General features: G+C 44.2%; 2 protein-coding genes across 4 annotated transcripts in view; both read left to right on the top strand.

Annotated features, from left to right (window-relative positions):
* C9H11orf68 (chromosome 9 C11orf68 homolog) overlaps positions 1–19,300 on the top strand; it is a 39,582-nt gene extending 20,282 nt beyond the window's left edge. For both annotated transcript variants that reach the window (XM_068129345.2, XM_068129346.2), the window contains exon 3: positions 17,765–19,300. In XM_068129345.2, the coding sequence (XP_067985446.2) occupies positions 17,765–18,097 (333 nt within the window). In that variant the 3' untranslated portion in view covers positions 18,098–19,300. The remainder of the gene's footprint in view (positions 1–17,764) is intronic.
* A 4,598-nt stretch (positions 19,301–23,898) lies between these two features.
* The window catches only part of LOC137435500 (UPF0696 protein C11orf68 homolog), a 53,677-nt gene continuing 52,787 nt past the window's right edge, over positions 23,899–24,788 (top strand). For both annotated transcript variants that reach the window (XM_078784228.1, XM_068129343.2), the window contains exon 1: positions 23,899–24,162. The gene's annotated coding sequence lies outside the window, so the exon portion shown is untranslated. The remainder of the gene's footprint in view (positions 24,163–24,788) is intronic.

A 24,788-nucleotide genomic window follows, 5' to 3' on the forward strand; every position in this document is an offset into this window, starting at 1 on the left:
GAAACCAAATGGGGGTAATGGGGAACCGGATGGATGCTCAGAGTGAGCGATTGGAGGGCCAAATGGGGGTAATGGGGAACCGGATGGATGCTCAGAGTGAGCGATTGGAGGGCCAATTGGGGGTAATGGGAAACCAAATGGGGGTAATGAGGGACGAAGCGAGGGGTACCAGTGAGGGGTTAGACAATAATTTTAAGGGATTAGACAAGAAATTTGGGAAGTTAGACAATAATTTTGAGGAGTTAGACAAGAAATTTGGGAAGTTAGACAATAATTTTGAGGAGTTAGACAAGAAATTTGGGAAGTTAGACAATAATTTTGAGGGGTTAGACAACGGGATAAAAGAGGTGAGGAATGGGTTAATAGGGTTAGAAAACAGTATGGAAGGCAAATTGAGGGACATGAGGGACCAAGCGGAAAGGGAAGTTAAACAAATGGGGCAGCAGATAGAGGGGGTCAGAATGGGGGTAGAAACCAAACTGGATGCTCACAGGGAGGAAATGGAGCAGATGAGGGTGGCATCTGGGCAGGAGATGCAAGTGATGGGAGAGGAGATCAGAAGAGGAGTGAGTGAGGAGGTCGGAGGAGTGCGCGAGGAGGTGAGGCACTGTAAGGAGCACATGGAGAAGGAGGTGAGAAAGGGGACTGTAAAATTGCAAGGGGGCATAGAGGACCTGACGCAGGAGGTGGAGCAGCTGACGGTGGGACAGACGGAGTTAGTGGAGCAGGTTCAAAGGAACACTGCGGTATTAGGAGGGTTAAAAGCGACACAAATCGACATAAAAAACGACTTGATAGCGACAAAGAGGCAATGTCAGATGGTACGTGAGGGACTGACAACGAGGTTGGACGAGGTGATAGAGGTAATGGAGACGAAGGACCGGCAGGTGAGGACGCACATGGAAACGGTCAAGGTAGCCTTGGAGGACGAGCTTGAGGAGACGTACCGGGGAATAAAAGAGGTGAAGCACAAATTAGAAGAAGTGGAAGAAGGGATGAGCGAAATTAAGAAGCGACGGAGAGGGGATAAGAAAGAGATAAAAGAGGAGATAAAAGAATTGGTCCAAAGTCTGTGTTTGGATCGTGATGATGTGCTCATTAACCGGATGAGGGATTCGCAGGTGATGGAGGAGAAGCGAAGAGGAAGAGGACCCGGTGTAAGTGGTGACCAATATGGTCGTGCGTATGATGCGCCAGGGGATTTAAGAAGCTTGGGGGTCGAGATGGACCCGGGTGTTCGTGAGAGGCCGTGGGTGAAGTGTGCGACAGGTCTGGTGTGCGAAAAAGGAGGTGTGCAAGAAAGTCCGACTCTGGGGTGTGTGAGGAAAAAGTGCGTGCCAAGGAGTGAGGGTGCTGGCGAGAATGAGTCGGTCGTAGCGCGTGTGCGAGGGAGCACATGGAAGCGCGGTGTGGTAAGTGTTACAGAGGGTGTGACGGGAGAGTGTGCGCAGGAGTGTGCGCGAGAAAGGTGTGTGACGGACAGGTGCATGAGGAAAGAGTGCGCTGTCAGAAGTAAGGAAGAGTGTCCACCTGTGGTGAGTGTTAGAGGGTGTAACGGGAGAGTGTGCGCGAGAAAGGTGTGTGACGGACAAGTGCATGGGGAAAGAGTGTGCTGTCAAGAGTAAGGGTGAGTGCGTGGTCAAGAGTGGTGGTGAGAGTAGTGAGAGTGACAAGGAGCGTGAGTGGGTTGTGACAGGTGAGCGAGGATGCACACCTGGAATGGTAGAGCGTGAGTGGGAATGCACGCTGGAGTTGGTGGTGAGGCACTTGGTTGGGTGTGCGAATGAGAGCACACCTGTGATTGTCACAGAGGAGGTGACCGAGGAGGGGGCGCGAAGCGGTGTATTGGTGAGGTGTGCGAGCAACGAATGTGTGCCAAAGTGTTCGGTGGTCAGGTGTGTGACCAAGGCTGTGAGTGGAATGGGTGTACCTGGGTGTGTAAGGAAAGGTACGAGGAGCATGGGCACGGCTGGATGTGTGAGCAAGGAACGGGCTGCGGGGTGTAAGCGTCCAGGTGAAGCATCGACGTTAGACGGGGTAGAGTTTAGAACGACTTATAGCCGAATCGGGCCCTCGGTGCGTGCTGGGCCTCGCTTTGAACGGCCGCGTCCGTGCTCCACTAGGCGGAGCGGGCAGCCCGATAGAAAGGGTCGTCATGGCGACCACTTTTTGTTGAGGCAGTCCGGCAGGTCGAGATCGGGACATTGGATGGCTCCACGCCGAGATGGTGCGTGGGATCTCGGCCCGGGTAAGCCCCCGTCCCTGCACCGAGTGCCGGACGCATCCAGCCGCTGGCACAGAACAACCCGCATTCATGGCTTGGCTTTACGAAGCCGGGCTTTGGACAGGAATTGGCGCACCGAGAGGTATTAGTGAGTAGACTGGGTGATGAGGTTAGTGTTTTGGACCCAAAATTAGAGAAAAACAAAATTTGATGATTGGCAAAGGATTGGCAGTAATGATTGGCAGATGATGGGTAGTGATTGGCAAATTTTTGATTTGTTGAAATTTGATGTGCAAAATTGGTAGTGAGAGACCCCCGATGTGGTGGGATGGCAAATCCACCATCCCTCACAGAAGGTGGGGGCAAAGGAGCAATAGCTTATGGGGTGTATGGCAGTGAAAACTAGCCCGGGTGGGTTAGGTTATATTGATAGGGCCCTAGAAGATGACATTAGGTGACGTTAAGGTTAGTTAGTGACTGCTACCTGTAGTGGGGACGCAGGTAGATTAGTGTGGATGATAATGACGTGGGAGCGCAATAGTTTAAAGGGACGACTGGGAAGCGCATGTTTCAGAAGGGAGTAGTTAGCTGAGATGATGCCGTGTGTGTGAGAATTGAACAGGTGTGATTGCACAGGTGTGCAACTGGACAGGTGTGTGGAGCAGTGTGTGAGTAGTGAGTGTTGTGGATCAGCGCGAATGCGCTTGGGGAGAGAAGGGTGCAGGTGGCACCAGGTGTGAGCACAGGTGTGCAGGTACAGGTGTGTGGAGAGAGTGGAGTAAGTGGTACGGAGTGGTGTGCATGGTGCGAAGGTGTGGATGGGGGGAAGAGTGGACCCCTTTCACGAGTACCCGGGGCGGGTAGTGTAAGTGCTAGGTAGAGGGTACAGGTAAATTGTGGTGGGATATTGGCATCTGTGGTGCGGTTGCAGAATGGTGTTGTGGATGGGTGCATTAGTGTCGTGGAAATGGCTGGGCGTGTAGCCTGTTAGTGTGTGTAGTTGGTTGGGCACTCCACCACTGTGAGGATGTCGGCCAGGTGAGGCCGCAGGTGGGCTCTGGGAGCCGGTAGAGTTGTGAGTGGGTGCCTGAGGATCCCGGGTGTGGATCGGGTAGCCCAGTGCCAGGGAGGGCACCGAGTGGGGAGAGCGCCAGAGGGCCTTCCCCAGGTAGTTAGGTTAGGGTAAGGAGCAGGTAAGCTCGGAGGCAACTGCAGTGGTGGAGGTGTGCAGGTGGGTAGACCCGCTGGGAGAGGTACACGTCGCAGCCCTGAAATTGTGCGAGGGCACCGAGAGATGAATCGGGGGAGTGAGACCCCAAATTGAAAAGCACCACAGTTTGGCCAATGGGAATTGGTTTTTAGAACCCATAGTGTAAGAGGGCCAATGGTTTGGCCGGAGAAAGACCCCGGGTAGTGTAAAGTTGTTAAAGTCATTTAGGAGATAGTTAGGATTGATGAACCTGTCGCACCATACGCAGCCACTTACCAGTGGTGATGATGATGACTCCACACCTGTGTTTTCTTTGTTTGTGTTGCAGGAAGGAGAATTGCTGTCGGATTTGTGAGACGCATCACGACGTGGATGAGACATTGGGGTGATTCCATCTCTCCCTCCCTCGGAGGGACTGATGATGAATTGGTGATAGCAAATTATGATGTTGAGTTGGAGATGGCAAATTTTGATGAGAGTTGAAAATGGCAAATTTGATTGGTTAGGAGGGAGAGAAGACAAATTTGGTTTATGGGAGGAACGGGGAAGACAGTAGGGACGTTTGTTGATTTGTAAAGTAGATGTTTATGGGTAGTGTTGTGTTTTGTGGATGCAGTAAGGGGTAAGGGAGGGGCCATGTAGGTTACCTGGTGGGGGGGGGGGGGGGGCGTACGATAGGAACGTACCTGTCTCACCTGGTTCCCATGTGCCCCCAGTGTGCATCATCTTGTATTGCGTGCACTTTTGCGCCCTTACCACCTTACTCACTTGTCTGCTTCTTTTGTCTCCCACCTCCGAGGATCTGGCTTTGGGGCAGAGAGAGAGGAGAGAGAGGTGCTGGCTCCGCAGTTGTGGGCCTGCACTTTCGCTGCTTGCTGCTTGGATCGATACACCATATGGACCGCAATGTTTGTGGCCACCCACAATGGACCGCAGTTCTTTTGCGGCCAAGCACCACCCGTGGAAGGACCTATGGGTCAACGTGGCACCTATGCCAAACAGGTGAACCACTCTTAGTTGGCCCTGACGGCCACAATACAGAAATGGACGCGGTTGGCGCCTTTCTTGATTTTTTAAAGAAGTAAGAAGGCCAAGTGCACCACACGAAGGCAAGACCAGCGGCAGAACATCGGCCGGCTGCGACACCACACAATGATTTATAGACACTTTATTGGTGCACCGGATGGTGCTGACTGTGTGATGGGGTGGTGCTTTTGATGCTTGGAAGGGGTGCTCTGCACATTATTAAAGGCCGTAGGCCACAGAGCACTCGTGGGTTGGTGTATCAATGCTGGCATGCGTGCTCTCTCTATGCATAACATCTGCATGTGTTCCTCCAGAAACAGGTCCTGGATCGTAGTGTAAATAGCAGCGTAGTCGTGTAAATAATGCTCCCTACCGGCTGTATGTTTAGTTTGCGAATTCTTTCCTTATTCGGTTATCCTGTGGGTGTGTTTCTGTGAGGAGAAGGGTGCAACGTCGCAGGGGGACATATTTACTCATTTGTGAATATCTGTAAAACTGTCGCACTCAGGGTAGAGTTAATAGTAGAGGGAACTACATCTGCGTGCCACACTAAAGTAGGTAAAAATTTATCGGGTCGGGACGCCCCGAGGGTAGAGAAGGGTGCAATGTTGCGAATATGGCATTTGGCCTCCATATCCGCTTGTAAATATTCCCCTATTTCCCCAATACTCCCCAACTATCCCCAATCCCCCATTCCCTAGTCCCATTGCCTGTAAATAACACTCTGTAGAACCGACCTTCCCCTTTTTCCCCCATTAAATGTCGTGCCCAGGTCCACCGCATCTCACGTAGACAACTTTCGGACATCTTGCTAGTTATTCTTAGTCTATGTCAGTTAAGGACTCGTTTCCATTAATTCTGACTCTTCGTTGCACCAGAATGTGATTATATGGCACCAGTAGTGAGTTTAGGACCTTCCCATACCTCCTCCCATCTTCTTCCCCAAACAACAACAACAACAACAACTACAGCTACAACAACAACTACAACAACGGCGCGCGGGGGGAGTGTGCGTCCTCACACCGGCTCGGTTAGCCGCCATGACCATGCGCTCCACGGGGTTACCACGAAGGGGCTCCCTGTCAGCCCCTCGTCAAGGGCGGAGCCGGTAACCCCCCCGCACGCACCCAATGAGAAGCAACGAGCCGATTCCATCTGGGGCGGAGCTAACGAGCCGAGGGCGTGTCACTCCCCGCCGGATATACGCGGCGACTTACCGGATGTGAGGTGAGATGCGCCTGAACTACGGAGAGCAGAGGAAGCCACCGCCACCCCCAGCGCGACGATACCTCCCCGCATCTTTGGACCGGACCGAACCGGGTCGATTCTGCCCTGAGCCCAGGTGCACCTGGAGCCATCGATCCTGCCTTTCCTTGCCATCAATCCCCGTGTGAGTCAGTTTTTGTCCCGTTTATCTGTCGTCTGTTGGGGTTAATATAAGAGTGTGTCTAAGTGCTTGTCTTTCTATGCTGTCCCTCTTGTAGTTGTAATCTAACCTTCCGCCATAATATAACCTCCTCCGGAGGTCTTGAGAACTGAACCCTTGGTGTCGTGTCATTTGAATCCCAGCCGTTGTGTCTTTTTCCTTCATTGACCTAGCGTAGCGCGACTCGTCAACGTTCGAGCATAATCGGGTAAACTGTGCAGACGTGGTCATACCAAACCGCTCGGTAAACTAACATCCACAACCGCGTCTGTAACAATATATATAAACACAAATCGGGCGCTACTTTTGACTCACCCTGTCTATATACAGATCTTACATTCATCCAATGGGTTTTTTTTCCCTGACAACTGTCATACTGTAACATTTTAATAGATCTTTCGGAAATATTTTCCAAATAAAGTTTGTTTACCAAAATTGGTTTACCAAATTACCCATCTGCAAATTACGTATGCAATCACAGTTTTTTCCCAATTTGTTTGGCCTTTATGGCCGTAGAAGTTTGTTTACATGCAGTACCTTTTATCTACCAAGCAATTATACTTCCACATGAGACCTCCACCAGATATAAAACCTGGGATTTCGAATCATATTGATGTATCTATATATATAAAACACTGTGTGTGTGTGTGTGTGTGTGTGTGTGTGTGTGTGTGTGTGTGTGTGTGTGTGTGTGTGTAATGTTACCAATAGACTCCTAAACGGAGAGGCTTACGTGCTTGATATTTGGCATAGACATGGCCATTGAGCGTGGGACGAACATGGCCGAACTCAAAATATTTGACGATCCATATTTTTTATTCATATTTACCTCAGCGCATTTCAGCGCACGGAATCAGGGCAGGTGGGCGCTGATTCGCTCAGAGCGATCACGTGATGACGCTATGACGCTATGAACGCTATGACGCTTTGAAAAAAAAAAAATCGCTATGACGCTATGAAACGCTATGGACGCTATGATGCTATGAAACGCTATGACGCTATGAACGCTATGAACGATATGACGCTATGAAAAAAAAAATAGCTATGACGCTATGAAACGCTATGAACGCTATGACGCAATGAACGCTATGACGCTATGACGCTATGAAAAAAAAAAATCGCTCGCTTTACCAAGGGGCTCGCTCTCCCCCCGTTCCCCTCCCCATCCCCCTCCCCCTCCCCTCCCCCGCCCGGCAATGCCGGGTACTTCTGCTAGTTCTATTATAATTATTATTAATTTTTCGTAGCACAAACAAAAGATGTCATCCCTACTTTAGTCGATTATAGATTCCTTGTTTTGGAGCTGTCTTCCAACTTCCATAAGGAAGAGTCATAACTGTAATATTGGTTTCAAAATATCTCACTAAATTTAACCAGCATCCTAAAATTATTCAATCATCATATCATTCTACTTCCATAAATCAAGATACCTTCAAGTCTACCATTATCATTTCTTGTGTTATTAATTCAACAAATCTTTACCCAGAACCCACTCCCTGGTACTTATCAAAATATTATCAGGGAGTATTTTATAAGCCTGGTGTTGGCTTAGCGGTTAGGGTGCCGGCTTGGGATCCTAGGATCCTCGGTTCGAATCCCGGTCGATCAATGAATTAACGCCAGGGGGGTTGACTCAGCCTGTTATCCTTCCGAGGTCGGCAAATTGAGTACCAGCTTGCTGGGATGAATGATCACGGTGTTTACCCCGATTTAGAATAGGTACACCGTATCCCTGCGCATTGTAAGAGCGTGACCAAGGGATGGCGTCAGGAAGGGCATCCGGCAATAAAAACATTGCCTCAAACAGGGAACCATGATTGTCATGGGGCTCGCAAGGCTAACCCCCGCTCTAGCGGGGAAAATGGCCTTAAAACGATCATTCATTCATTTCATATTCAGGGAGTATTTATAAAATCTCCTTTCACAAGTCATCTGGCTCATCTTAGTGAGTTCTTGCCCATTATCACATCTGTCTTTGTTTATTAAACATATTATCTTATTGTGAGACAGCTATACTGCCATTTTCAGCAATCTCTTGAAAAATACACAAACCCATGCTTTATATACACTTGTTTGTGTCTGTACCATTATTTACCATATCAGAGTGGGTGTCACTCAACTGGGAACCATTTATTAGACGTAAGTATGGAATATCACATGCCAAGTCGCAACGCACCCCCCCCCCCCCAGTCCTATCTTAAACAGAATAATCCTTCTGGGGGGTTGTTAATGGTAAATATGGTGAACTCACATGGCACTCGCAACGGGACTGTATTTATTAGAAAAGTCAGTTTATTTTACATCCTCTGTTACTGTAATATCATATTTAGTGTCCCATTCAATCTCAGGTATTAGCGAAGCGTATGCCCTGTAACTGCATACAAAATAAATATTGTTGGTGGGTATTTGACAAAAGTTCATATACCACATTATCCCTTATCTTCCCTCCATATATCTATGTAGGTTTCACAATATTTCCAACAAAATTTTCCTCATAATAATCATTTTTCCCAAAATAAAACTGCCTGTACAGTATATTAACTCCACCCCCATATTTACTTCAGTTTTATCATTTCAACTCATCCTTAAAGAAACTTTTTCCCTAGAGATACTTCTCCTCCCACAATTTTATACTTTATATAAAACCGTAGTCCATTAATCAACTAGAATATTTATTTACAAAATAGAAAAGTCATATTTACCAATCTTAACATTTTTCTCACAGAATTTTCCATTCCCTTACTTAATTTTCCATTATTTAAGTTGGGAGCAAGAGTCTTTCTCCAAGATCTGTATTTTATTTTATTCCTCTCAATTTTAATTAAAACAATGTGAGTTTCCATCAACAACCTTGTTCAAGTTTCAAAATTCCACAAATCCTCGATTAATTGTTATTCCCTTGGGGGTAATCCAACAGAAATTATTTAAAACCCCTTTTTCCTGTAGAAAGCAATGTTCTTATCGTTTTAATTTCTCTAATGCAAAGGTAGAAACTTGGCCCACGGCAACATCTTAACATCTATCTATAATTCCAGTAATCTCTGTGTGTGTGTCTGTGTGTTTGTTTGTTTGTCTGTGACCGCTGTTTCTCGACAACCACGGGTCCGATATACTTGAAACTTGCCAGGTATATTGCTGGGGACCTGAGGATGTGCCTTTTCAAGGTTTCATATTAATCGGAGAAGTAGTTACCGAGCTATGGCGATTTATTTACCCGTACTCGCAAGCCGTTCGCTTTGGCTTTGCGAATGGACCAAACCATTTCATGTAAATAGAGGGGGGGGTTCTACCGTACTCGCAAGCCGTTCGCTTTGGCTTTGCGAATGGACCAAACCATTTCATGTAAATAGAGGGGGGGGGGGTTCTGTGGTCGTTACTGCCACGTGGTTTCAAAGTTTTTTTTTGTTGTTGTTGTTTGCACGCATGTTTTTTTGCACCCACGTACGGGCACGCCCTAGTGGTGTAAATGTAGGTATTGGAGAAAGGAGTGCATGGATGTGTGCTCCATGGAGGAAAATCAATATTGCTGTTTCTAGCCAATAGGTGTCAAGCACACTACGTGTTGAAAGACATGCAGTGTCTGAAAGACAGGGAACTCAGAAGTAAGGGGAAATCAAAGGCAGATCAATCATCAACCATTTTCAATTCACATAAATCAATCAGCATAGAAAATTAGCAGAAAACCAGATCATTTCTCGTCAGCGCTGCCATCGGCTCAGCTCACTGTTCATCCGTCAGACTCGTAACTCAAATTCAACACCATTCCTTGGAATGAACTTTAGAGTTCACGCAATCAGTCCTGCCTTTGGCAGCACATGTTATTAGCATTTGCACGGATCCATTTTGTAAGCACTTTCTTCTTTCAAAGTTGAATGTCCACAAAATCTCTGGGCTTCGTAAGTAAAGTTGCATACAGACTTGATGTGATACTCGGTTAACTATTAATTCAGATCAAGTTCATCGTGGAAAGTGAGCAGGAAATGAAAGGGTGCAGAGAGGATAGGTATGCAGCTGGTCTCATTTACCAACGCCTCCTGCAACACTGGTGCGCTCACAAATTAACTCGTCCATCTTGTGTATGTGTGAATTGCATTGTGGTGGGGAAAACATGGATTTAAGCACCGTTTCCCAATTACTCGTCCAGACGTCCACTCAACCCTTTACAATCCCATGGCACTTGTCACCCTCCCCATGTTGAATATCACTCAATATTTAATATTTAATAATAAACACATATCCCAATTTAGCATTACTATTCTTACTAAAATTAAATCAACTTGTCTCACACACTCCGTTTGTCCACAACAATTTTATCTAATCTTGTCCACAACCTTAAGACACATAGGACCACTAGGGTGGTCCAAAAATGCAAAAAAAAATCACTTTTTTATCTGGATTTTGATGCTCTATTGGATTATTGTTAGAAATGGTCTAAATCATTCACCCAAAAAATATTTTGCATCTGAGTCATCTATAAACTCATACACACTCAACATATAAATTTGTCATTTTGGTCAATTTTAATGACTTACAAAGACTTTAGAAATATTTTTTTCCTAAATAATGTCATTGATGGTACATACCCCTGTGAAGTCCTCATGGTCGAAACATGAGTCAGACATGTATGAACATGTTTCAAACATGTTTCAAGCATTGTCAAACATGTTTCGACCATGATGATTTCACACTCACAGGCGCAAGCGCATGCAAAAAGTCATGAACCACAAAATGGCTTAGTACAATAGTGCATGTACGTTTTCCACCTAGGTTGCTATTGGATTCATTTAGCCAAATTTGGTGAAAAACGCCATATTTCAATTGAAGTGTGTATGCGTTTCTAGATGGAATTGAGCGAAAATATTTGGTGGGTGAATGTTTTAGACCATTTCTAACAATAATCCAGTAGAGCATCAAAATCGGAGAGATCGATGTTTTTTGGACCACCCTAAGGACCACGTCCACAACAAATTTAGAAGTGAAATAAAAATTTGTCTACACTTTGTCTCATAGAATTTACAATCTTGTTACAATCTTCATATTATTTACAATGCGGTAACAGAATTTGGTCACCAATTAAAACTAGTAACTCAATATTTCAAGAATTTATTTCTCCAATATCAAAATGTTCAATGTTTAACTTGCCCAAAATGACCCTTAACAAGTCACATCCTCTGACACTTTACATCGGAGTGTCCTACAAAATGCACCAATATTTGTACGACCACCAACTCCAAATTTACCAGAATTGGGACACTGAATCCAAATCCATCCATAAATCTCTGAGACACACACAACCTGTCTACCAAATTTCACAGTGATGTGAGGTGGGGTGCAAATCAATTCTGAAATACAGAAGGAAAACAGAGGGTTTTGTCTGGAATTTGTCTCATTAAAACCCATCCAAGAGACCAGTGTGACAGACAGACAGACTGTTACGGATTCGGCCCTAATTATGGTTGTTATTGTTATCATTATTGGTTCTAGATATTATGCTTATTGTGGCTTAAGGGACAGGGTTATTGTGGTTAAAAGGTTTAAAAGCGCTCTTGGTAAAATGTGGCCGGAAATCCGGATCGTGACCGGAAGAGGTGGAGCGAGGAAGAAGAGGCGGGAAGAGATCGTGAAAAGACGTTTTGGTTGAAGCTCCGGACCGATTGGTGGAGCGTACAGGGCGAGTGGACCCTGCGTCCTTGAAAGGAAGTTCGGGCGATAGGAGATATCGCCGGAGTGCTGTGGAGCCTGTGTAGTCGGGTATCCTCATTGAGGTTCCGGAGTATCCTTGCCTGAAAGCCCGGGTTCGAGTGAAAGCTGTCCGCCATCTTCGCCACGCGCGCAACCTGCAGCGAACAGGTTTCTGTCGCGTCGGCCAGGCCTTATTCGCTGGTGGGTTGCCGGGGACGGCTGTGCAAGAAAGGGGCTTTTGAGGATTATACGGAGACTCGTTGATTGAACAGCAAATGTGTACGTCGGAGCGCGTCTTTGGGAGGTTTCCCATTCCACCGCTATTGTGCTGGGTGTGGATCACGTGACCTGTGGGTTGCTTCGATCGTCCACGCCTCAATTGATTGTGATCGGACATTGATCCAACCATCGCTGGAGCGAATCGACCTCGCCTTGGAGGGGTACAGAGACATTGGGGGAGTATTGTGAGTTTGGGTTAAAGGACGAGAAAAGGTGGTACCATCTTAAAAATAGTGATTGTAGGGCGAATTGTTATTATTATTTGTGTCGTGATTCCGGTGTGATTTATAATATATTATTGTTTGTTCATAACCCTTGGTGTGGTTTCATTCTTGATTTGATTGATTTCAACCAAGGATAACATATCTTTCTGCCGGGGAACCTCTCGGGGTTCGGAGGTTTACCGAGACCAGGGGATAGGGGAGGACCCCGTAACACAGACACATAGACACACAGAAAACCCCAGGTACACATTCAAACCAGCTGGTTCCCAGATCCACAAATGTCCACTTTCTCCCATTACAATCCCCTTATTTCATTCCCTGTGCAAATTAAACTGACAGTTCAACCCAAGGTCGCAGCACGAGTCGGGCCTGGTGTGGGAGTGGACCAGATAAGACTTTGGCTGAAATGTATTATTTTTCTGCTGGCCCGACCAAGCCTGTTTATCAGATTAAAGGAAGCGCATTTTAAATGCAGTGAATTTTCTTCTAAAAATGCCAAAATTGAAATTGGACATAGCTTTTTAAAGCACTTTTGACAATTTCCAGCTAATGTTAACCTTTAATTTAAACCAAATTGCAACTGAAGTTGTTTTCCTGAACCCAGGCAGTTACGTACAGTTACATACATCCCTGCTCATGCCACACAAGATGACAGGTGATCCACTATCAACAGACACCACACTACACAGAAACTTTTGGCAACAACCAAAACTCCTTCTAGGACAACAATAATACATCCAAATCTCTTCTTGCAGCTACACTGTTCACCACAATTCCAATTCATCCATCAAGCCACAACATATACCCAGAGTATATGTAACAACTACTTAATCAAACTAGATACATCCAGATGTTACTTATTCGATTTCCCAAAAGCTCACAGGGCAGTCCCAATCTCATACAAGTCATGCATGTACATGTACATATAAGGTATAATATATAAAACCAACAAGAGGCCAACATGTACATCTCACAAGAGGACTCGCAATTCTCATAAACCGATCAAGCACAAATGTTTACGAGTCGTCACCTGTCACCTCATGCCTGGCTGAATTTAAACAGGCAAGCAGCCTTTTCAAACCAAAAATATTTAAATCTATCTATCACACGACACATTCTCATTCACCCATAACTCTAACACACCATTTTCAAAGCACACCATTTCACTCTTGAAACCACTCTTCCTATGACAATTCAACATACGCACACAATTACTTTCAACAATGCAACCAATGCCGTACACACAATTCCACGAATCACAGATCTGTGACCAATAATACACATACCAGAACCAGTAAATTGAATAACCAAAACGCCAACTATAAAACCAACCAGAATTTGTACATATCCAGATCAACCCAAATCATCAAGAGGGACAATCAACACAGATCCCTATTAGCAATCAATCAAATTGAAATCACAAATTAAATCAAACAATTCAAAATCAAACAGATCAAATCAGCAATCACAAATCACTTTTCCAACCAGCACAAATCAAATCAAATCAAATCAAGGAAATCAAATCAGAATTCAACTCCAACAAATCAAAAGTGAGCACAAGCAAAAAGGAAAGAATCAACATCAAAGACATCCAAATCATTAAATCACCCTCAAAGAAAGAGTAAAATCAAGACAACAGACAACCACAATCAATCAGATCAAATCAGAAATCGAAAACAATCAGAGGAAGGAACAACCAACAACAATCAATCAACAACAGTCAATCAAAGCAACAATTCAACACTAGTGTACCTACAACAGATCAAATCAACCCAGGTCAAAATCAAATCAGGAAAAATGCAATTCACCACGCACACAACCTTCCCACCACGCACAACACACTTGAATACTGTAAGCAATTCACTCGACACTGATACCAGATCTGGCTGGATATCAGTAACCAAACTTGTAAGCACACAACTGTCACCAACTGTGACAAATAAACAAACCACACAACAAATCACTGTTTTCACAACCCCTCTTCTGCAGTAAGAGTAGATTTGTGCTTAACAGCCAAAACCAGATCAGATCAGATACTGTCCTAACTATCAAACACACTCTATGGTTTTCATGTGATCAACGTCCGGTGCCCCAAACCGAATCTTTAATGGCCAGAACCAGATAACACACACCAGATAACACAAACCAGGGTTTCCCACTCGTTCAGAGTCCGGTGCCCCATAACCGAATCAGATATCTATCACAATTCACTGAGCATTTACACATCCAACCGAGATTTCAACCTGCGGGAGGGTTTTACACTTATACATAACAAAAACAAATGCAAGAACAAGCAGACAGATGACACATCCAATGAACATGATACACGGTCATGAAAAATCAGCAATTGGTTATTTGATACGTTACCAGACGACGTGGAGCGAGAAGAGAGAGATTGTAGTACGTGAGGTGAAGACAGCTTTAACAGGGTACAAAATTTGTCCCTTACCTTCAAATTTAGGCTCAATCTCTTTGCATTCACCTTCGCCCACTTCCCTGCTCCCCTGTCACTCCAGATCGCTCCAGCGTCAGCATCCTGTCACGGTCGCCATTTGATGTGGAACTAATTAATTTAGCCTTGAATGATAGACAAACTCAAAAATTAATGTCCAAACTTGTTCAGAAGACGATCGACTGATTTTTAATGAAACGTGGAGGACTTTGCTTATGTTACAAGGAAGATATACATCAAAGGAATACAGAAAACCACTTGGCACGAATCCAAATCCAAAAAGAACACACACACACACACACACACACACACACACACACACACACACACACACACACACACACACACACACACACACACACACCAATTCCTAAGCAAAATCCTAAAACATTGGTGCAGCACAGTTTTCTTTATACTTTTGTGAAGAACAAGGACAATAGGGTGGGGGCTGTGGGGAGGAGAGAGAGAGAGGGAGGAACTGAGATCGGGGGGAATGGGGGAACGAGATAAGAAAAGTTGCAAGAGATTCAAGCGTGATGAAGGCAAACTGGATTTGTCCATTCCTTTCATCTTGGGAGAGATTTTGGGTTATAGAAAGTACAATTCTCAGTTATTGTGAAGCATACAGTTATAACATAATACATTTCCCATTTTGTCTCAGAACATTCCCATAACCCACAGTTGTGTTGGCTTGAAAGAAAGTGTGCAATTCATTTGATTCCCCAGCCCAGTTGCTAGGCAACTATCTCTTCTCCAGTGGGAGGACGACTGCTTAATCTCATACAAATGTTAACACTTTTAATGTAACTTCAGAACTACACTATATATTTGTACAAACGTACAAACAATAAAAGTGTTTTACTCTATAGTTTAAACCTTTTGAGTATACAGTTAAAGTTTTACGAACTCATCGACAGTCCTTTTGGAAAACAAAGTATGCTTTGTAATTTTAATTATCGGCTCACCAGGTGTGGAGCACGTCATGCAACATGGATTTGGCCTTCACTTCTCCAAGATAATAAAGTTTTCAAGAGTTACAAACGGCGGAAGCTTTTCCGAGCAGGCAGGTTCCTCCAGTTTGCCTTTAGCCTAATTTATGACCTGTCAATGAAAAGCACTGAGTAAATAGTTGCTAGGCTAGTAAGTTCTATAGAACACAATTAAAGCTGATCACTACATGCATTAATATATGTATATATGAAGCTTAAGTAAGCAATTAAACTTTAGTGTCTGTCACAACAGGCGGAGACTCAAGAAAATCCATTTAATTGCACAAATTACGTACGCAATTGATTTTCTTCCACAACACAAGAAAGAAGCCATTACTGCAAAAGATGCATCTTAAAGCTCATATGGAGTTTTTGAAAGAGCATCTTAATGATACTCCAGGCATGTGGAGAAAAATTGAACTGTTTGGTCTAAATTCAAAGCATTACGTCTGGTACAAGCCTAACTTGGGAGCCAAAGCTTTGGGGTGGACTGAGCGAGCACACGGATTAGGGCCGAAGCCAAGGCACGCATACACACTCCCTTTATATTATCACACAGTATGCTATTTCTCTCGCACATTCTTTTCTTGGCTTTATTATTATTATTATTATTATTATTATTATTATTATTATTATTATCGTTATACTGAACTCACGAAGAAGAAAAATGGCCTCTAAAGGTGGTTATACTGAACTCACGACCTCAACAAGGAACACTCCTTTTGAGGGCAACCCTATAGAAATGCACCTTCATGGGTTCCTATCACACCTAATGCACTACATGTATTACACACACCCACCCTGCACCTTTACAAACCACATACCCTAGATACCACAGTACTCCTCCCCCTTTGATCCCTCCTTTTAGCATTTAGGTTGTTGGACCACAAAATCTTCCGCCCGGTGAGCTAAGAGGCCGGTAACCCTCATACTTTCTCTTTCTTCTGTTCTTATCTCCCTCCGTGGATGGTCCGATTGGGTACCCATGTTGTGTATAGCCAGTAAGTAAGACATTGGTTAAGTTCTGCTCTTGTCCATTTTCTTTGCTGTACATATCGCTCTACTCTATATTGCTTGCGATTGCTTTGTACATTTTTATTTCATTCCACCTTTTTACGTTTGTTTGATTGTCTGTTTGAACATTAACATCCTTGAGTCCCCCTCCCCGCATGATGCTGCATTCCACATTTTACACCATTGGTTCCTGTACATAATAAATCCCCTCCTGTTGTACTTCATTTCCAATCCGTGTTCGTCTTTTCCCCATTGGTCCAGCACTGTTTGCATCTAGGTTACACTGGGAGGTTATAATCCCCTACTTCATTGGCTTGTATCCAAATCCGGTACGCACCTGCGGTAAGCTCGGTCGCTTTAACTAAGATCGAATTAAGTGCATAAACGAGGGTGTGTCCTCTGATTGGAAAGCCACTTGAATCAGGTAAATGGTTGTCAGACGGATAACCCTAGGGTAACTTGGTAGACTAATTGGTGTTCGCGTTTACCTTGCAACCCGCAGCAGTAACACCAAGTTATTTGTGATCGGTGGCCTCAAGCCCAGTAAATCTGAGGGGAACCGAGGATCTGCCTCATAGTCGAGTCGACACCCTTGGCCAAGACAACATCGAGAGGGGCGGATTGATTGAGATTGTGTGTCGTTGTCACAACAAATATTGTATGTCGTTGGTTGTTATCTCCAAATGTGGGTTTCAGAAGGTGGAATGGAGGCCTCCCAGGTCTCAAAATATACACCTCTGTTTCAGTAAGGGATCATGATTCATGGAACAGTTTGTGAAGTTTTCTTATTCTCATTTCTGTGTGTGTGTGTGTGTGTGTGTGTGTGTGTGTGTGTGTGTGTGTGTGTGCGTGTGTGTGTGCGTGCGTGCGTGCGTACGCATGCACCTTCCACGTATGAACTTTTCTTTTTTTCTTTGCATACAGAATCGAGGCTCTTGGAAGAGCTCGAACACAGAATGTTTCAGGATGCAACATAAGAAAAGCAACAGCGGAAAGATAATAGGGAAATGCCAAAAGCAGGCCGAGGGAGAAAATATAGGGAGAGGGACAAACAACGGAGGTGGATAAGGTGAGGGGCAGTGGTGGACTAGATGGAAACTTGAGTAAAATTGGGGGTTGGAGGAGGTGGTTTAATTAGTGTAGAAAAGATCATGGTTCAGGACTTTTTAATCAATATGAAGCAAAGTTCCTTAAACATCTTCTTTATGTGTATACCTCTGTGTTAATCCTGGGTGCAGGTGGACCACGCATGGGCATGTATATCACGTGCAGTGGTGGACGGACGCCTGCGCTCCGCCAAAGTTAGTCCATCTGTCAAAGGATCCGACCAGAAGCACGTAATGTGCATTTATAGCCAGGACTTCACCAACGAAGAGGACGTTTTTGCAGTGGATGGTGCCATTCGGGCTGCTGGCATCAAGTGCCCCATGTTGTACAAACCTGATGTGTACACGTACCTCGGAATATACCGTAGGAACCAATGGGGGCTTTGTCCCACCATCTATGAAAGCAAGTTTGATTTGCAGTGCACACCATGGTGCTCACGCATCATTCGCCGTTTTGAGGAGTAGACGTGGATTCTTCAGCACTTTCATGCATCTCTTTTTCTATTGAACCCAAACAGGCAATTGCTTGGATATTTCAGTGTTCATAATATTTAATGCACCCCTTCCCCATCTTTACCCCCTTCCAACACAACCATTTATATTGTATGGACTGATTTGGCTGTCTGAGTGCACTATGAACATTCTTCCAATCAAACTATAGGTTGCTAAACACTCTTCTTCCTGTTAATTGGAGGAAACCAATCAAATTCAAATATAAAAGGCCTGAACATCCAAGTTTGAGCTTCTGATGTTGGTTAATGTATTGATGTTCGGCAACAAAGAGGACAAATGCAATCGCAGGAATTCGTTGCAAAAGGAGGACTGGTCGAGCACTTTATGGCAACAATCTGGGGAAGATCACTGTGACCATTCGCAACAACCTGGAATACACATGTTGTTGAAGAATATAGCAATTTGATTTTTAAAAACTTTTTTAATGCAAGCAAATTTCTTTTTACTGTTTCCCCCCCCCCCCCCCCCCCCCTTCTATCATTAAGCCTTGCATTCTCCGATGAGCGAACTTGTTCAGATTTGATTTTGACTACATTTCTTTCTTGCCAAATCTGCAACTAAATGTTCAAGATTGTTATCAGAAGTGATTGATTTTTTTAAACTGTGAAAGGAGGAAATCAATGCTCTCTTTCATTATTTTGAGTAATCAGTTGAGACATTCACTGTTTTACTCTTCCCAATTGTTTGAGCACCTTTTCTTTAATTTTGTTTTTCGAGCTATTTTAAAAAACCAAGAAACATTAATGTTTAACTGACGATAAGCTATTGCATGATTTTTTAAGGTAAGCTATTTAGATAAGCTAGATAAAATTACATAAGCTATTGCATAAAGCATGATTCTTTAAGGGCTGGCTTGAGATCTAAGTCTTGAGTTCAAGCCCCTATCATGTCATTGAATGAACACCAGGTAGGTTCACTCAGCCTGTTGTCCTTCTGATGTCAGCAAAATGAGTACCAGCTTACTGCGAAGATTGATCCATTCAAGTATCCTCCTATTTCTCTTAAGGTGTGCAGTTCGGCTCATTTCTTTACTGACTGCCCGAAGAGGATGTGAAACTATTGCAATTCCCCCTCTGTGTGTGTGTGCATGTGTGTGTTTGTCTGTGTGTGTCCGTGTCTGTATATTTTCGCTTTAAAAAATGATTTTCTCTGCAACCACTCGTCCGATCGATGGGAAACTTTAAACATAGGAAAACATAGGAATGACTCCTCATGGACAATATGATATTGCTAACTGAGAGCCATATTGGATTTAAGGGAAATATTTGGACATCATCTTCAAAACTGCTGAACAATTTTTTTTTTAACTTGGCATTTGTCTTCAACTCTCGATGGGGTATGTAGAGAGAGTGATAATGATGACGTCATTGGTGAAGTGGTATTCCAGCCATAATTGGTTGAATTGAAATCGTCATCCCAAAAATCTGAAACTTCATACAGTGCCTTCAGATAGTATTCACACCCCATGAATTTTTCACATTTTGTTGTGTTACGGCCTAAATTTAAAGTGGGTTAAATTAAGTTTTCCCCTCCCCCCTCATCTACACATAATACCCCATAATGACAAATTGGATTTTTTAAAATAGAAATTTATTAAAAATGAAATGCAGAAATATCTAATTTAAATAAGTATTCAACCTCTTGAGTAAATACTTCGTAGAAGTGCCTTTGGCAACGATTACAGCTTCGAGTCTTCTTGTATGTGTCTGTATCAGATTTGTACATCTGGATTTGGGGAGTTTCTCCCATTCTTCCTTGCAGATTTGCACAAGCTCTGTCAAGTTGGATGGGGAGCATCGGTGAACAGCAATCTTCAAGTATTTCCAGAGATTCTCAATGGGATTCAAGTCTGGCCGTTAGTTGGGCCACTCAAGGACTTTCACGTTCTTGTTCTGAAGCCATTCCAGTGTTGCTGTATGCTGTATGCTTTGGGTCATTGACCTGTTGAAATGTAAATCTTCGCCACAGTCGAAGGTCTTTTGCACTCGGAACCAGGTTCTCCTCAAGGATTTGCCTGTATTTGGCTCCATTCATTGTTCCCTCTATCCTTACAAGTCTTTCAGTCACTGCCACTGAAAAGTATCACCATAGCATGATTCTGCCACCAGCATGCTTCATGGTAGGGATAGTGTCAGATGGGTGAAGAGCTGGGCTCGGTTTCTACTAGACGTGGTGCTTTACCTTCAGGTCAAAGAGTTCAATTTTTGTCTCAACAGACCACAGAATATTTTGCCTCATGCTCCCAGAGTCTTTCATGTGCTGTTTTGCAAACTCCAGGTGTGTTGTCATGTGCCTTTTTCTCAGGAATGGCTTCTGTCTGGCCATTCTCCCATAAAGCCTCAATTTGGGAAGTGCTGCAGCAACTGTTGTCCTTCCGTCAGGTTCTTCCATCTCAGCCAAGGAACTCTGTAGTTCTGTTTGACTGGTCGTTGGGTTCTTGGTCACCTCCCTTGACCAAGGTCCTTCTTGCCCGGTTACTCAGTTTGTTCACACGACAAGTTCTAGAAAGAGTCTGGGTAGTTTCATATTCTTTCCATTTCCTCATGGCAGAGCTCACTGTGCTCTTGGGAACTTTCAACACTAGAAATTATTTTATACCCTTTCCCAGATCTATGCCTCCTCACATTTCTATCTCGGAGTTCTACGGACGGTTCCTTGGACTTCATGTTCGAGTTTCTGCTCTTACTTGCACTGTCAACTGTGGGACCTTATCGAGAGAGGTGTGTTTCTTTCTAAATCATGTCCAATCAATTGAATTGGCCACAAGTGGACTCCAATCAAGTTGTGGAGACATCTCAACAATGATCAAAGGAAATTGGATGCACTTGAACTCAATTTGGAATGTCAGAGCAAAGGGGTTGAATACTTATTGACTCGTCATTTGAGCTTTCATTTTCAATTATTTTGTAAAAAATTCTCTTTTTTTTTCCCCCACTTTGTCATTATGGAATATTATGTGTAGATACATGACAAAAAAAAAAATTTATCTCAATTTAATCCATTTTAAATTCAGGCACACACCCAGCCAACTGGCATGGTGACAATTGAAATCACCACATATGAGGAAGAGAGAGTTGGGATGAGTAGATAGAAGTTGGTCCATATCATCAGACAGCGAGATGTAGATGGAGTCATCACTGTTTGGTGGACGGTACAACACACATATGAACAAGAGGTGGGAGCGAAGGGGAAGCCGTAGCCAGAGGTATTCCTGGGGGTGAGGTGGAGAGAGTGCAGTGCAGGGCGAGTGAGGAAGAGAGTTTTTGATAAAGATAGCAACCCCGCCTCCAGGACGAGGCTCAGGTCTATCATACCGGAGGAGGGAGTAGCCCGGGAGAGATACTATGGAATCAGAGACATCATAAAGGAGGAAAGTTTCTGTTAAGCAGATCACGTCTGGTTTGACAGAAGCAACCTGTATGGAGAGATCAGTTAAGTTTGAACGAAGGCCCCGGATGTTTGAGGTCCATACCGTTAATGAAGAGGAAGGGGGAGCATCAGATACAGAACAGGGGGGAGGAGGGGTAGGGTAAGATGTGGAAGAGGTGGAAGAGATAGGGAGAGCTGTTGAAGGTGTGTCAGAGATTTCAGAATAGCTCGGAGAAAGGGAAGGATGGGGCGGACAAAAGGTTTGATGGTGATTGGGTGAGCCACAATGAGGTGTTATTTGAGGAGGGGGAAGAGCGAGGCAGAAGGTTGGGGGAGATGGAGGTGAGAGTTTGAAGGGGGAAGAAGCGGGGAGGACGCTTTGAGGAGGGGGAGTGAGAGGGGGGAAATTGAGAAGCAATGAGGGTGGGGAGATTTGAAGGGGAGGGGTGAGGGGGGAGTTTGGGAGGGAAGGGACAAGGGGAGGGATTTGAAAGGGATGGGATATGGGGGAGATTTGGAGGGGAGGGGTGAGGCAGGAGTCTAGGAGGGGAGGGGCGAGGGGGCGTCTTGGCGGGGAGGGGTGAGGGGGTAGTTTAGGAGGGAGGGGGCAAGGGGGGAGTTTTGAAAGGGATGGGTGATGGGGAAGATTTGGAGGGGAGGGGTGATGGGGAAGATTTGGAGGGGAGGGGTTATGGGGAAGATTTGGAGGGGAGGGGTGAGATTGGATTTTTGAAAGTGTACGATTTATGGGAAACGAACATTTATTGCAAAATGAGTTTCTTGTGACCTTCGAGTTAAAAATACGTTTAAGGACGCTGGATGGAGGATAGAGTGCAGGAGAGTTTAGGGAATGTAGAAAAAAGGCACTATAGGAGATGGATATTTTTTTTGGGATGAATTGATTTGGTGAGCAAGTCGAAAGCAGCCTTTTAAAGAAGAAGAAGAAAAAGGTGTTATAAAATATGACGGAATACATAACTTGAGGGGAAAGTGTAAACATTGAAGGTTAATGAGTGAAAACTATCTGGGGAAATGGGGGAGAAACACGTGGTCGAAGAACGAACGAACGAATAAGAATGAATAAACGAATGAGAACAGAGAAGGAAATTGTTTTTTTTTTTTTTTTTTTTTTTTTTTTTGAGTTGAGATTTACACAAGGAAGTAGGCTATGGGTGAAAAGCCTGGGAATACAGAGAACGAAAGTTATTGGATCACAAACGACGGACCGCTGAGAGAAAAACAAAGCCTCAAGGTTGTACAGTGCACACTGTACAAGGCCTCAAGACACGACACGGCAAACAGACGATCAATTTATGAAAGATAAACACCGAGAAACAACCAAAGTTGCACACAATAACTTCACACACCGAAAGATAAATACAGTTTCGACAAAATACAATTGTGAACAGACTTAACTTCGAAAAACGTGGAGACCGTGTGGAGCTTCGAAAATCCCTCCCACCGTCCAGGCTTTAACACAACAAAATGTGAAAAAGTCAAGAGGTGTGAATACTTTCTGAAGCACTATATATCTTATCTATGACCCGACGTGAGTGAATAATAAAAGTTTATGACGTTCATCACCCATGCCAAGAAATTGCGACATGATAGGGTGCGTGGATGATACGGCATACGGGTATATGGACCATAATCGTAGTGTTCTGTTCAGTAAACGATGTTTTGTTCAGAATCTCGCGAGACTAATCACTACAAGTGCCGTTCGAAGTATCCCCAAGTTTTAAGTTGTGCAAAAACATCAAATGTAATGAATGGTTATAATTGAGTAGCTTAGGTCATGTTTCACATGATTTCGGTGTACCTTTCATCCCACCTCCCTAGTTTTTATGTTTTGTGATGCCCTGGAGGCCAACACACTGCCCCAGGGACAAAGAGCAATACCATCCTAAAAACAATGGCGGGGAGGGGGAGGGCGAGGCGTGTGATGTGTAAATACGAGTTATGGTGGTCCCTCATTTTGTGCCTCATTTTGCTTTTCAACGTGACAAAACCTCGGGAAAGTAATACCTCATTGGCCAAGTAAAGGGATTCTTGACCATCTTATCAGTCAGACCGTGGGTCATTGCTCAAACGGCATTATAATTATGCAATGGTCACGCAGCAGGAAAACGGCAAAGGAAAAGCCAACGTTGACAAATCCATTTGAGTATTTGTATCATGTATTTATTATGTATGCATGAACTGAAGGAAGGGTTTTTAGATGGGTTAGGGTGGGGATTTGACTTCAGGATAGTCGCATTTTCACCATCGACGTGCATTTCACGAACCACGCCCACTTCTTGAACCACGCCCACTTCTTGAACCACACCCACTTCAAGAATAACGCTCATCGTGAACAACATCGACTTTACGAACCATGCCCACTTCACGAGCCACGCCTACTTTATGAACCACGCCCACTTCACAATTCACAACAGGCGTTCACGAGCCACGCTTCACAACGACAACGTCCCTCGATATTAATGATGGTCGTCAGACGGTCTTCATAGATCGTTTGAAGCCAGATTTTTTTTGACGCAGCACCAGAGCCGACCCTCCCACTGAACAACGGGTCAACACCGACTACAACAACACCGTTACCGTCGGACACGAGTCCCCCTGGGCATCCTGTACACTTCCCAGCACAAAATGTATGAGTACGTTTTGCTTGTTCAACCATTTCCATTTGCTGTGACTTTTATTTATTTACATGGACAGTTTACATCTGTTCTCCAGCTCCATATTGTATTTTGTTTGATTAACGCACGAGGAAGGGACGTAGTGTCGCTGTACCTTCACCTTGTGTAGGCTACCTGTATTATTTTGTTACTTCTGCCACCGAAGGTGGATGGAGGTTGTTTTCACCTGTTTGTCTGTGAGCAGGATATCTCAAAAAGTTATGGAAGGATTCGGACTGGTCGACAGATTGGGTGTGACAAGGACGAATCGATTCGCTTTTGGTGAAGATCCGAATCCGGATACGATAATTAAAAAAAAAAAGTATTTGATCTTCACCATTGAGAGAGGAACGAATAAATCACAGAGAAAATAAATAAATAAATAAATCACAGAGAAAATAAATAAATGAATAAAACGCAGAGAAAATAAATAAATAAATCACAGAGAACATAAATAAATAAGTAAATCACAGAGAAAATAAATCAATAGGCGCCCGCGGAACTACGTAACTTCCGGTTAGTGAACCCTTCGCGACAACAGTCACGTGATTGGATACGTTGAAAACAAACCACAAAAGGGCACGTGTTACAGCTTACTT

The sequence above is a fragment of the Myxine glutinosa genome, chromosome 9 (assembly GCF_964187855.1).
Source record: "Myxine glutinosa chromosome 9, kmMyxGlut1.1, whole genome shotgun sequence".
NCBI lineage: Eukaryota > Metazoa > Chordata > Myxini > Myxiniformes > Myxinidae > Myxine > Myxine glutinosa.